We start from the raw sequence: 14233 nt of genomic DNA on the forward strand, positions 1-14233 counted from the left end.
CATGAAACTGACACATTGCCCATGCTGGGCGTGGAGCCTGCTTAAGATTCTCTCTCTCCCTTTCCCTCTGCCTCTCCCTCCATCCCTTTCCCTCTCAAAAAACAATTTTTTAAAAAATGAATTAAAGCAGAAATAAATGAAATTGAAAACAGAAAATACATAAAGAATATCAACAAAACCAATGCAACTGTTTCTTTGAAAAGATCATTAAAATTGATAAGCCTCTACTTAGGCTAAGAAAAAAGAGGGAAAACACAAAAACTAATATAAGAAATGAAAGAGGGGACATCACTACTGATTTCATGAACTTGTAAAGGATAATAAAAGAACACTAAGAACAACCCTAGGCCCACAAATCCAATAACTTACATGAAATGGACCAATTCCTTGGAAGGACAAATCTGCCAAAAATTCAGACAAGAAGAAATAGACAATCTAAATAGGCTTCTAACTATTAAAGAGATGGATTCATAAATTAACTGCCTTCCAAAATAGAAAGCACCAGGCCCAGATGGGTTCATTGATGGATTCTACCAAACACTTAAAGGAAGAAATTATACCAGTTGTCAACAATCTCTTCCAAACGATAGAAGCAAAGGAAGTACTTCCCAACTCATTTTATGAGGTCACCATTACCCTAATAACAACACCAGACAAGGCATTACAAGAGAAGAAAACTATGGACCAATATTTCTCACGAACATAGATGCAAAAATTCTGAACAAAATATTAGCATATAAAATTCCACAAAGTATAAAAAGAATTATATACCATAGCCAAGTGGGATCTATCCCAGATATTCAAGGCTGGTCCAACATTTGAAAATCATTTAATAATCACAACAACAGATTAAAAAAGAAAAGTCACTTGATAGTATTTGCAAAAAGATGCAAAAAGTATTTGACAAAATCTAACATTCATCATAAAAACTCTCAGTAAACTAGGAATAGAGGGAGACTTTCTCAACTTGATAAAGACTATCTTCTAAAAACCTACAGTTCACCTCATACTTAATGATGAGAAACTTCAAGTTTTCCCATTAAGATCAGGTCTACGAGGCGAGGATGTCACCTCTCATCACTCCTTTCAACATCATGTTAGAAGTCCTTACTAATGCACTAAGGCAAGAAAAGGAAATAAAATGTATACAGACTGGAAAGGAAGATATAAAATTGGCTTTGTTGACGGATGATGTGATAATCTATATGGAAAACCCAAAAGAATAAAAAAAAAACCCTCCTGACACTAAAAGTGATTCTAGCAAGGTTGCAGGATACAAGGTTAATACACAAAACTCAATTACTTTCCTATTTATCAACAATGAATAAGTGAAATTTGGAATAAAAAACACAGTATCATTTCTACTAGCTCTCCACAAAATGAAATTCTTAAGTATAAATCTACCAAAATATCTATAAGATCTACATATAGAAAACTGAAACTCTGATGAATGAAATCAAAGAACTAAATAAAGACAAATGTTCCATGTTCATGAACAGGAAGAGTTAATACTGTCAAGGTATCAGTTCTTCCCAACTTGACCTATAGATTCAGTGCAATCCCAATCAAAATCTCAAGTTATTTTATGGATATCAGCAAAATGATTCTGAAGTTTATATGAAGAAGGAAAAGACCCAGAATAGCCAACATTTTGATACAGAAGGAGAAGAACAAAGTTAGAGGACCAATGCCACCCAACTTTAAGACCCACTATAAAGTTACAGTGATCAAGACAGTATTGTATCAGTGAAGAACAGACAAATAGAGCAACAGAACAGAATACAGAGCTCAGAAATAGACCCCTGGAAATACAGTCAAGTGATCATTGATAAAGGAACAAAGGTAAACAGTGGGGGCAACGATTGTCTCTTCAACAAATGGTGCAGGAACAACTAGATGTCCACATGCAAAAATGAATATACACGCAGACATTACCCTTCACAGAAGTTAAGTCAAAATGCCTCATAGACCTAAATGTGAGATGCAGAACAATAAAGCTCCTAGGGGATAACTTAGGAGAAAACCTAGATGACTTGTTTATGATTATCCTTCTTAAATATAACACCAAAGATATGATCCATGAAAGAATTAATGGATCAGCTGGACATGACTAAAATTAATAAATTCTGCTCTGTGAAAGACAAGGTCAAGAAAACAAGAAGATGAACCACAGATGGCAGAAAATATTTGCAAAAAACACATCTGATAAAAAAAAAATAGTGTTATCTAAAATTTACAAAGAATTCCATAAAAATCAAAAATAAGAAAACAAACTGACTTAAAAATGGGCCGAAGACCTTAATAAACACCTTACCAAAGAAGATAATGCAGATTGCAAATAAGTGTATAAAAAAAATGTCCCACATCACACATTATTAGGGAAATGCAAATTAAAACAATTTGATAGCACTACACATTCACAGAATGACCAAAATATGGAGTAATGACCATACCAAATTCTGGCAAGGATGTGGAACAAGAGGAACACTCACATGTTACCAGTAGAAATGCAAAATGGTATAGACAGTTCACTGGTTTCTTACAAAATGAAACATACTCTTGCCATATGATCCAGCCATTATATCCTTAACCAAAGAAGCTGAAAACAAGTTCATACAAAATCTTACACACAGACGTTTATAACATCTTTATTCATAAGTGCCAAAATTTAGAAGCAACCAAGATGTTCTCCAGTAGATGAATGGATAAATAAACTGTGGAACACCCAGACAATGGAAATTTTATTCGGTGCTGAAAAGAAATGAGCTCTTAATCCATGACAAGCCATGAAAGAACCTTAAATATATATTGGTAAGTGAAAGAAGCCAATCTGAAAAGTTTATGTACCCTATGACTCCAATGACGTTGCATTCTGAATAAGGTAAAACAATGGTCGCTAAAGAGATCAGTGGTTGCTCGAGGTTGGGGAGGGGGAGGGATGAATAGACAGGGCACAGAGAACTATTAGGGCAATTCAAATACTCTGTATCATATAATGATGGATATATGTCATTGTACATTTGTCCAAAACCACAGAACGTACACCACCAAGAGGGAGCCCTAAGGTAAATGATAGACTTTAGGTCATTATGACACGTCAGCAGGCGCATCCTTGGTAACAAATGCACTGTCTGGTGGGGAATGTTGCTAACGGGGGAGGCTATGTATGTGAGGAGGCACCAAGTCATGGGAACTCCCTGCACCTTCCTCTCTATTTTGTTTTGAACCTTAAACTGCTCTTTAAAAAATTAAGTCCCAATTTTTTTTTCAAATAAGAAAATTAAAAAGCCAGCAAAAGATACAAACAGGTACCTCACCAAATAAGATATACAGGTGGCAAATAAGTGTATTAAAAGATGCTCAATATCACATGTCATTAGGGAATTGCAAAATAGAACAATGAAATACCACTGCATACTTACTAGAATGGCAACAATACAAAACACTGACAACACCAGATGCTGGAGAGGGTGTGGAACAACAGGAAATCTCATTCACTGCTGGTGGGAATGCAAAACGATCCAGTCCCTTTGTTAGACTGTTTGTCAGTTTCTTACAAAGCTAAATTGTTGGGAGCCGCGTGCCAGAAAGGGGTTAATGGATCGCGTGCCAGAAAGGGGTTAATGGATCGAGCAAAGACTCTCTGTTGACTCTTCCAACCGCGGCCCACCTGTCTCACCCTTATTGTTAAAGGCTTATGGCTCAAGGACGCATACTATTGCTATCTATTCAAGGGCGCATACTGTTGCTGTCTACTGTGAAAGGACATGTCTGGAAAACTAAGCTTAAAATATCCTGCTTGTTAAACAACCCTACTTTATAAAAAAGTAAATAATACAAATAAAGTTGGCATTGTGGCTGAATCCGGCCATATGTCCCTCCTGCTCCCACTCTGTTTATGTCTCCTTTCTTTTCCTCATTCCCTTACCCTCAGCCCTGAACGGTTGTCGCCCCCAGCGCGCACAACACTAAATAAAGTCTTACCTTACAATTCAACAGTCATACTCTTAGCTATTTACCCAAATGAGTTGAAAACATACAAAATCCTGAACATGAATGCTTAGAACAGCTTTATTCATAATTGCCAACATTTGGAAGCAACCAAGATGTCCTTCAGTCGGTGGGTGGATAAAATGTGGTTATATCCAGACAATGAAATACTATTCAGCACCAAAAAGAAATGAGCTATCAAGTCACGAAAAGACATGGAGAAAGAATCCAATCTGAAATGGCTATACACTGTATGATTCCAACTACATGATTTTATGGAAAAGGCAAAACTATAGGCACAGTAAAAAGATCAGTGGTGGCCAGGAACTGTACCTGCCTCATGGACAAAAGCCAGGTAGAAACCTTCGGCTTTTCCTCAGGCTTAGCCAGAGAGAATCAGAGCAGGGGGGCTGCCTTCCAGGAGTCTGGGAAGTCAGGCCCATTAATATCCACGGATGGTGAAACAAGAGAAGTGGCCAGGGAAAGCTTTCTCCCAAGAAGCAGAGAGGAGGAGCCTAAGAGCCAGAGCTAGCCACCTCCCATTGCTACAACTAGCATTGTACACTGGTTCAGGGCCCCAGGTAGAGCACCTGCACAAGGCATATGGGGCATATGCATAGGTCTATGTGTATGGACGTATCTGCAAACACAGGCAGGTGTTTCATGGCACCTGGTCTGCTTGAGACCTAAATCTTCATCTGGCTTTGCATGTTAGCTCTGCTTCTGTGGTCTCTCCCTCTCCCCCCTGGAACGTTTCCTCTGCCCTTAGTGCACACACAGTGTGAGAAGACTGTATTTGATCTCTATACATCTCTCCCTACTGGACAGTGACCTGAAGATAGGAATAGCATCTTGTTTGCCCTGTACCCTCAATGCCTGCACATGGTCAGGAGCGGAGACGCTGCTCAATCAGGACCTCATGAACGTGTGAGTGAGGGGAAGAAAAAGAGGGGTTCAGGCAAAGGCTTGTGGGGACCTCAGAGCAGGGATCATAGAGCATGTAAGTCCGTGGGAAGACCAGCACCCCAACAATTCCTCCTAGCCTCCTCAGGCTAGTTCTCAGCCCCCATCAAGTCTGGGACCATGATCCTTAGGAGCTTTCACACAACTACACAAGTCATGCTTGTCCTGAGGTCTGTCTTCCCGATGAGACTGTAAGCCCCCCAAGGGCAGTCCTGGTCCAGCTCCCTCCTGCTGTCCCCCAGCACTCTAATTAATACCACTGAGCTGGTAATTTGCAAATATTCTTGGAAGAGAGGAGAATAGAGAATAGTGACATGTAATAGTAACAGTGCTCCTCTGGGCTACTGGGAAACAAAGAGATATCATCAAGGCACAGATGCACCACAAAGGACTTCCTCTGCAGCTGGTGGAATGGTTCATACCGGCATGCTCTGTCCCCAAAGAGTTGTCATGGGGGGTGGGGGGGGACAGCAAACGGAGCCTGCCCCGCTGATATGGGGAGATACTCACTGGGAACAGCCGCAGTGTCCCCAGGAGGACCGGTCAGCGTCACTGGGATATGCACAGTGGCACTCAGGTCTGAGGGTTGGCTGCCCATCCGTGTGACATTCCGCTGATTATCTGCATCCTCTGGCTGTTCCTCCACCTTCTGTAGACAAGTGCTGGGCAATGCATGTACAGGGCCCACACCCATCGTCCCACCAGCTTCTAGGTCACTGTGTGGCTCCCTGCAACCAAGAATATACATTAGAGTCTGATGCAGCCCCAAAATGCTATCCAGTCTGCAAAATCCAGCTCCTTATGCCCCCATCCAGATCAGATAAATCCCTGTCCCATTCCTCTGCTATTCTGGCATTTCATATGTTTTTTATCACTTAATCTGTGTTTTCAGATCTGAAAGGTAAAATGGGGCTGACTCCCCTGACTGTCCCTGGCCTAAGACCAGACATGGCTGACATGGAGTATACGTATGTATGTATATATGTGTATATGTACACATATATATGTATATTTATATACATACATACACACACAGAGTGGAGTGGGGGGAGGGGGACTGTTTGCAGAATGAAGAAGCCTGGAAGAGGATATTTCCCTAAGCTACTCCACCTGGAGCCCTGCCACACCAGCACAGAGCTCTGTACATAAAGACGGTGCCTGGACTGGGCTGACCCTGAGCTGTGGCCTCCAGTTACATGAGTTCTGAGAGGTCCGTGGCCCACGGCAAGCACCCAGACTGTGGGCCTTAGCTCGGGGACTCCTGTGACGCCAGGTTTCTCACAATTGGAGTCGGATCCCGTCCCAGCCAGGAAGCAGTCTGTGTGGCGCTGCTGTGGCCGGGCAGGAGGCCCTGTGTGTCATGGTCACCTAGCAGGCCCTCTTCCCTTCTACCATTGAGTGCAGTGGCCTCCTCAGGCCTCCCTCAGGCTCTCCCCGATTTTCTCTTTTCCCGGGGCTACTAGACTCTTCCCACACCAACGTGTCCGAAACCAGCCCCAACAATTGTCGCCCGTGTCCTCTTCCCCTCCTGCCGACGTTCACTGAACATAGGCTGCCCGGCCCCATGCAGGTTTAATTATCCTACACGTCACCCCACGAGGCAGGATGGTCACCATCGCGGAGGGACAGTGGCGCAGGGCGTGGCGGGGCAGCTGGGCACCCCCCCCCCGGCACCCCCCCCCGGGCACCCCCCCCCCCGGGCACACACACCCACCCCCGCACCCACCGCCACCCCCCCCGGCACCCCCCCACCCTCCCCCAACCCCGGCACCCACGCCCCCCCACTGCAGACCCCGCCCCGCCCGCCCTCCTCCCTCACTTGGGCTGGTGGTTCCGCAGCTCCTTCTCCTTGTCGCGGTCCTCGGCCTCGCCCTCCTTCTCCGCCGCCTCCTTCTCCGCGTCCTCGTGCGTGGGCGGCGCCTTGTGCCGCGCCCGGTGCCGCCGCGCCGGCTCCTCCCCGCTGCCGGCCTCCCTGGGCCCAGCCCGCGGGCCGCCGCGGTGGCGCGCTCGCCGCTCGCCCTTGGCCCCGGCCGCGCCGCCCTCCTTGCCCGGCTCGGGCGCGTGCCGGTGGGCGCGGTGGCGCCGGGGCTCCCGCTCGGCCGCCTCCTCCGGGGAGCCGCGCCGGTGGTGGCGCCGGCCGCCCTCGGGGCCCGGGCCGCGGCCGCGCTCGCTCCGGGCCTCCTTGCTGCGGCTGCCGTGCGGCCGCGGCCGCTCCTCCCGGGCCCCCGGCTCCCCGCCCTCGGCCTTCGGGCCGTCCGCCCTGTCCTGCTCGCCCGCGGCCGCCGGGGCCGGGGCCGGGGCCGGGGCCGGGGCGGGGCCGGGGGCCGGGGCCTTGTCGCGGTGCCGGTGATGCCTGCGCGGCGGGTCGGCGCCCTCCGCGGCCTCCGCGCCCTCGGGCCGGGCCTTGCCCCCGGCGGGAGCCCGCGGCCCGTCGCGGCCCAGCTCCACCACGAGCGGCCGGTCCAGGTGCGTCTTCATGTCGGGGCGCAGGTGGCGCGTGGTGGCGTAGCGCAGCCGCTCGTCCGGGTCCATCTCGCTGTACAGCGCCTCGCAGCTGGCCCGCAGGTTCTGCAGCCGCAGCTGGCTGGCCCGCTGCTCCCACACGGAGCGCGCCTTGGCCGAGTTCTGCGGCCTGCTGTGGGGAGACCGGCAGTGAGCGGAGGCCCCCTGAGCCGCTCTCCAACCTCCCTGCCTCACAGGGAAGCCACAGATGGACACAGCGATGAAGGGATGGCAGAGAGGGTGCAGGGAGCGGGGGTGGCAGGAGCCCTCAAGACCGCCAGCAGTCAGTGCAGAACCAGGAGGCGATACCCAGGGTAACAAGGATTCAGCACTGCCCCTACCGTGTCAGGATCCCAGAGACTGTGAGAGCAACAGCCTGGGGGCGGGGGCTCAAGGCCACCCTCGAGGGTGTACAGGGGCCCTTGGCCAAGGGATGCGGGGCAGTGGGAATGATAGGCACCAGCATGAGGTGGCAGACAGGCTTCCAGGGCAGGTGGGCTGCCAGCCAGGAAGGCCAACATGGGGAGAGTAGGGGGCAGCGCCCAAACGGGGCAGGGCTAAGGAAGAGGCAGAAGGCAGCGAGCCCCCTTCAGCAGTCCTGGAGCCCGGGCCTTGCTGTAACACAGAGTAGAGCTGCCCGGGGAGGGGCTTCTCTATCTCCACTTCCAGAAAAACAGCCGCTGGCCAGAAGGAGACAGGGATGTTTGTGAGAGACCCTGAGAAGAGGCGGGTCCTTGGGAATGAGGCGGGCAGCAGCCTGGGGAGCAAGGGGACAGTGGCAGCAGCCCTATCGGGGGCAAAGGGTAAGCTGTGCCTAAGCTGGTCAGCCCCATCTGGGCAGCTGCCATTTGGTTCAGTGACCACTTGCTCCCAGGAACCTAGCAGTTAGGTCTAGGGCTAGAGATGCAATCTCCTGTGTTCCTCAATGCCCTCCCCTCTCCTGGCTCCACAGAGAGCCCAGTCCATCCACCCGAGCAGAGAGGAGCCCTCCAGCACCAGGCATGGTGCTCCAGAGTCTCGGCCCTCACTGCACAGGCTACCAAAGGCTTGACCCCCTTCAGCCTCACCCACACAGTCCCGTGTGGGGCTCCACAACCGAGGGTACATAGGAAGCCATTTGCATTCTGGAATCTGTGCTGAAAAAGGCTTCCAAAGTAGGCGACCTCAGTCCCACCTCGGCCAAGCAGAAACCTCATCTGAGGCCAGAGTCTTGTCCTTCAGCCTCTGGAGGTTTCTAGACCCACCCTGGTGGTGGTGGTAGTAGCACCTGTGTTGTTCAGAGCCACACTGTGCTGTGGGCTACAGTGCCCACCTCATCCAATCCTCACAACTACCTCAGGAATTAGGTGCTGCTCCTGTCCCCATTTCACAGGTAAAGACACTGAACTTATTAGAAGGCGTGACTCACAGAGGGCCCCACAGCAAGTCACTGACGGAGCCAGGATCAGACGCAGGCAAAGGCAAAACAGAAAAAAAAAGGTCATCTAAAGATGCGAGGCCTTGGCCAGACCCCAACTGCACTGACGGTAGAGAGTCACAGCCTGAGGGGCCTCAAACCAGGGCCCAGGCTGGACAGGCCACCAGCTCCAGTGCCCTGGGTCACTGAGCACCATGCTGACCTGCAAAGACAGAGGTGGCCAGGTGTGGGAAAAGCCTAGTCCCCGCAATTGACCTGCACAAAGTTTATGATGCCAAAGCCTACCTCTTTGGAGGTGAAGTCCAAGCTCCAGAGTGGGGAGCCATTTCCAGGGCAGTGCGTCAAAAACACGGAAGCAGAAGAATACAATATCTGACTCGCACCTAGGAGTCCATACTGTGGGCAGGCAGGGCAATGCACGGGGAACAACTGTCAGGCTCTCTGGCCATCTGCTAACCCACACCTTCGGCTGCCACAGCAGGCCCTGACCTGCCTCCTCTGACACATGTGCTTCCCTGATCCTGGGGACTTCTTGCAACAGTCCTAACACCTTCTGTTTCTTCAGCTTCAGCCTAGAACCACTGGGGACCTACCCATCCCAGCCTGGCACCAAAACAAATGACCCAACTCCAAACAATGCTGAATTGTGTGAAGTGGATGACAGCACTAAGGGGCACTCCTCAGGCATAGGAGCCCGTGAGGACTGACAGCCAGGCCGGCAGCCTGACATAGGCCTAGACTCAGCTCCGCTTGATCAGCAGGGTCAGTGTTGGATGCAGCCCAAGACCTGGAGGCCAGTTCTCTGTCAGAGTGGACCAGCAGTAACGACAATGGAGACACTGCAGTGGCTCGGAGCTCAGGTGAGGATGGGTTCCTGCTGACATGGCTCTGCCCTCGCCCTGATACTGAGCTGCAGCTACTTCTCTCCCAGGAACCAGCTACACTTCACAAAGGAGTGAGCTACCTGCTAAATGAGACTGATGGACTCCCCCTCAGAACTTCCCAGGGGAGCAAGACCCTGAGCAGCCTGGGTCTCTCGGCCTCTCTGGGCCCTAACGCCACCTCAAACTGTCTGGACCCACTCACCCCTCTGTAATATCCTGGCTCCCTCTCTGGTCTGCACCAGGCCTGTCCTCCTTGTCAGTGCCTGAGCCAGCCTGCACCCCCAGCTGCCATTCTGTCCTTGCTCTGTCTGGCACATTAAAGTAGTGTGGCCACCACTGGCCTCTCACTCTCTACCTCTCCACCTGGTTCACCAGCAGCAAGAACACGAGGGTGGGGGCCAGGCTACTATCTGATGCACAGTGACGATAATTCAGGCAAAGTCCTTATTTTAAAAGGCCCTGTAAGGAGTCACATGGGGCAGCAGCTCCCACAGTGTCTCGACCCCCTTGCTGGTGTAGCCCTATCCAGCCACACCCAACCCAGGCTGTGGATGCCTGAAGGACCCAAAAAGGAGCCTCAGTGGCCTGGCTCTGCTTTGAGGTCTCTGGGATAACAGAGCCAGATACCCATAGCTGCTGATAACATAAAGCAGCCCTCACTGTGATGCCATCGATACCTACATCCACATCCCACTCCACCCTGTGAATCAGTCATCCAGGATCCAACTTTCTTACTCTGTGAGACATCAGAGCCCCAACTGCCAGCAGCCCCAAGTGCTTGTAAGCAAGCCCAATCTAGCCTTATGCTAGCTGAGTAGGGAACAGGTGGCTCCGGGGTGGCAAGAGCTCCCACACCACCTGAACATAGAGAGGGCACCTGGCTACCCCCATCCAGGTGTGCTGACTAGACTAAACCACACCAGGGACGTCTCACTTGCAAGAGTTGGTTTTAGCCACGGGAGGAAGCCCCCAGGGGTAAGCGTCCCCAGGACCACTTCCCCAGTCAGACTGGTGTCACCTCCAAGAGGGACATGCTGGGGTTTCTATGGCTCTACCTCAGGCTCTGGGCTATCATGAGACAGCAGCTCTGCTCTTGCTAGGACAACTCCCTAAGGATCACAGATACATTCTCTCTCAAGTCAAAAAGGATGGGGCAGGAGGACCCCATAAATGTCCTCAGTGAGTCCTAGTGAACACTCTACTTTGTGGGAACCACGAGGAGATAGCAGTGGCCACCTCCGGAGAAGCAGAGAGCCTCAAGACACCAGAGGGACAGCACACAGACAGCAGACAAGAGGACCAGGAGGGAGAGGAGGAGGGGCTGAGCTCAGACAGCCTGATGCCCGTGAGCAGGGCTCGGGAATGTCAGGAAGCATGCCCACTGTCCCCTGTCAGCTGCAGAAGGGTTTCCTGGAGGTGCCCTCGAAGCAAGTGGTTTGAGGTGGAAAAGCAGTTAGGAGTGGAGGGGGGTGTTCGCATGTAGCTGCCATGAAGCCACAGATGGGTATCGTAGCAGAGCAACTCACGGTGAGTTTACGCTGGAGACAGATGAGCTGCGAGATACAGCACCTCGAGTGTGCTTTACAAAACTGCACATGCAAAAAACAAAACAAAACACAAGTGAGAAAACCAGAGAGGGTTCTAAGGGACACAGAACACATTTAAGCCACATCAGGTCAGGGTGCAGGCTGCAGTGTGCATCTGGGCAGGAGGCCAGGGACGCTTCCATCAGAATGGGCACCAGTTGAGACCTCGGGGTAAAAGAGAAGTTGAGAAAGAAAGAGCATCGGCAGAGAAGTGACATTGAAAAGAACACAGCACACCCCACCATGGCTGGAAGACAGGGAGCTGTGAGCTGGGGACCCATCCACTCCAGCTCAGCACGCTCTGCCCCTAGAAGGGCAGCAGGGTTGGAAAGAGCCAGCACCACATGCCCCTAAATTCCAAGTGGCCCTCCCCTGCCACTTGGTGTCCCACTCCCACGGGGCCATGGTGGGATGACCTGTGCACCTGCCGTGCCTTTAGGATGGACCAAGGCCAGCTGCCACAGAACACCTTACCTTTGGGCTTCACCTGAGCCCTGCTGTCTGTCCACCCTGCACCAGTCCCCTTGGCTCCTCAGGCTTTAAACCAGGTGCCTCCACAACCCTCCCAAGGGCAAAGAGGCTACATCTCCAACCCACTTCCTTTGGGTGTAATCCAAGCAATTTCCTAGTGACTTTCTGGAAGCTTTTCCAGAATCAACAGAGAAACCAAAAATCTCTACCATCATTCCCCCTTAAGGATGTTTCCCCTGGGGAGAACCACATAGCTTCCCAGCTCCTCCTTCTCATGGCTGAGTCTACACACATTTGTGAGGTGTTCAAAGCAGCTCATCCACCTGCAGGTCCTGGGTGCAAACAGGTGTGTGTGAGAGAGAAAGATAGAAAGAATGTGCAAATCAGTGTGTGACTGAGTGTGAGTGTGGATGTAAATGTGTGAATGAGCAGGAGGTTGTGACTAAGCATGTGTGTGAGTGTGAACGTGTGTGAGCATGAGTGCATGTGTCAGTGACTGTTGGGGACTGTGAATCATGGAAGCTGAGTGAAGGGTGTGAGTGAGTGTGTGCAGCAGCACTTGGAAGTCCAGGTGAGGAAAAGGGTGACAGCAGAGAGCTGTCACCCCTAACATCCCTTCCCCACCGGTCACCTGAGGCTGCAGCCCAACTCCAAGGGACGGGGCATGGAGCCCCTTGGGTGAAGCTACACAGCCCAGGGGAGCCTCTCAACATTAAAGACAGTAAGGGCCCCTCAGCACCCAAGGCATCACAGAGAATTTCTGGACCAGTCCTCTCACTTTACAGACCACACAGCATGGCTGTGGGGAGCAGCATGGAGATGCGTGTCACGCAGGGATCTCGTTCTCACCCCAGCCCAGCAGAGGGGGAAGAAGCAGGAGCCGCCTGTCCACCCAATACGACTCACCAGGAGAGCAGAAACAGCTGGGAGGGTGGGGGGCAGTGAACAGACAGACAGGAGCCTGAGCCTCAGCTTCCAGGGCTCAGAGGTCTCCATACAAACAGGAAAGCAAACACCAACACCTTGTCCCACACACACCCAGGAATTGAGACCTGGCCCAGTAGGCAGGATCTTCAGTGACCACATCACGCTGACGGCCGTGTGTGACAGAGGCAGACTGGGGACATGCCGTACAGGACAAAGCTCCAGCACCTATATCCCCAGAGAACCTGCAGGGCCTACAGCTAGCCCGAGAAGGGGAGCACAGAGCCCATGCCTGGACACACTGCAGGCTGGCACAACAGGAATGAGCTGACACCAAGCTCAGGAGCCACCATGAGGCAACACACCTGTGCATCCCCAGGAGCCCTGCCAGGAGAAAAGCAGCACAGGGTGGTGACCAGGCCAACAGCTGGTATTGTCAGATACCCTGGGCATGCCCTGTGCAGCCCTGTACCTACGTAGCAGTGTCCTCAGATAAGGAACCTCCAGACCTTCCTTGGTGGCCTGACATGGTCTCCAGGGTTGTGCTGAGGGCCCCAGTGCCTGCCTCTCTGGGGTCTCAGCCCCAGTGGGAATGGAGACCTGCCACAAACCCCTAAGGTATAGGCAGCTCTGGCAGGTATGGGGCCTGGGGGGCAAGTGCACTCAGCTCCCAGAGCAGAAGAGGCAAATGCCAAACAGAAACCCGTAAGACCCAATGAATATGCGAAAGGCTCACCTGCAACCTCTGCTAAAGCAGACCACCAGCAGTCTACGAAGCTCCAGAAGGGGCTGTCTGCTGGATCACCACAACCTCCTCAGAGCAAGCCCAGGACCAAGCCGACCAAGTCATTGAATCGGCCAAACAAAACGCAGAGACAACTGGACACCAAGCCACCCAGCAGCTGAGTAACAACTCCGACTCCGTGTCCTGCCTGGCTCCCCGCAGGCCTCCTGCATCCCTGCCCAGACCCGCCAGGGGCCCGTAACTCCTCTAGCTGCTTCTTCTCCAGAGGCCAGGGCTTCCTACTTGGCTGAGGGGCTGGTCCTCTGCACAAAGCCTTCCTAGAACCCAGGCCATTACCCTGGGGACAGCCAGACCAGAATAGGGCTGCATGATGTGCACACACTCATACCTGCACACCCACGCTCCCAGCAAACTCATCCACATGCCAGCACACCCAGCAGCACAGATGCATGTGTCACCACAGACATACCTCTGGCTGGTCCTAGGGAACCCGGAGAGGGAGGGAGGCTAGCGGGACTAGCATGGGAGGTAGAAGCTATGTGGTGGGGTGGGCGTGCCACCCAAGATATGTCAGCAGCTCCAGATGGACTTGGCCTGGCCTAGAGAGCAAGCTTCCAACAAAAGAGCTTCTCTGTGCTCTCTCACAGCCACCCCGACGTTAGGCCAGACTTTCCTCCCACCTTCCATTCCTCCCTGCCCCCAGCAGCGACCTCCCCCAGGACACTGCAGCCTTTGGCCCTGGGCTGGGCAC

At 51.9% G+C, this 14233-nt stretch overlaps 1 protein-coding gene across 7 annotated transcripts in view; it reads right to left on the reverse strand.

Annotated features, from left to right (window-relative positions):
- CACNA1B (calcium voltage-gated channel subunit alpha1 B) overlaps nt 1-14233 on the reverse strand; it is a 197129-nt gene that overhangs the window by 85971 nt on the left and 96925 nt on the right. For 3 of the 7 annotated variants that reach the window (XM_072747977.1, XM_072747973.1, XM_072747978.1), the window contains exons 19-21: nt 11283-11345; nt 6773-7588; nt 5464-5681 (exon numbers count right to left, since the gene is read on the reverse strand). In XM_072747977.1, coding sequence (XP_072604078.1) covers nt 5464-5681; nt 6773-7588; nt 11283-11345 — 1097 coding nt within the window. The remainder of the gene's footprint in view (nt 1-5463; nt 5682-6772; nt 7589-11282; nt 11346-14233) is intronic. The other 4 variants (XM_072747976.1, XM_072747975.1, XM_072747972.1 and 1 more) reach the window with 3 other exon arrangements.

The sequence above is a fragment of the Vulpes vulpes genome, chromosome 2 (assembly GCF_048418805.1).
Source record: "Vulpes vulpes isolate BD-2025 chromosome 2, VulVul3, whole genome shotgun sequence".
Taxonomy (NCBI): Eukaryota; Metazoa; Chordata; class Mammalia; order Carnivora; family Canidae; genus Vulpes; species Vulpes vulpes.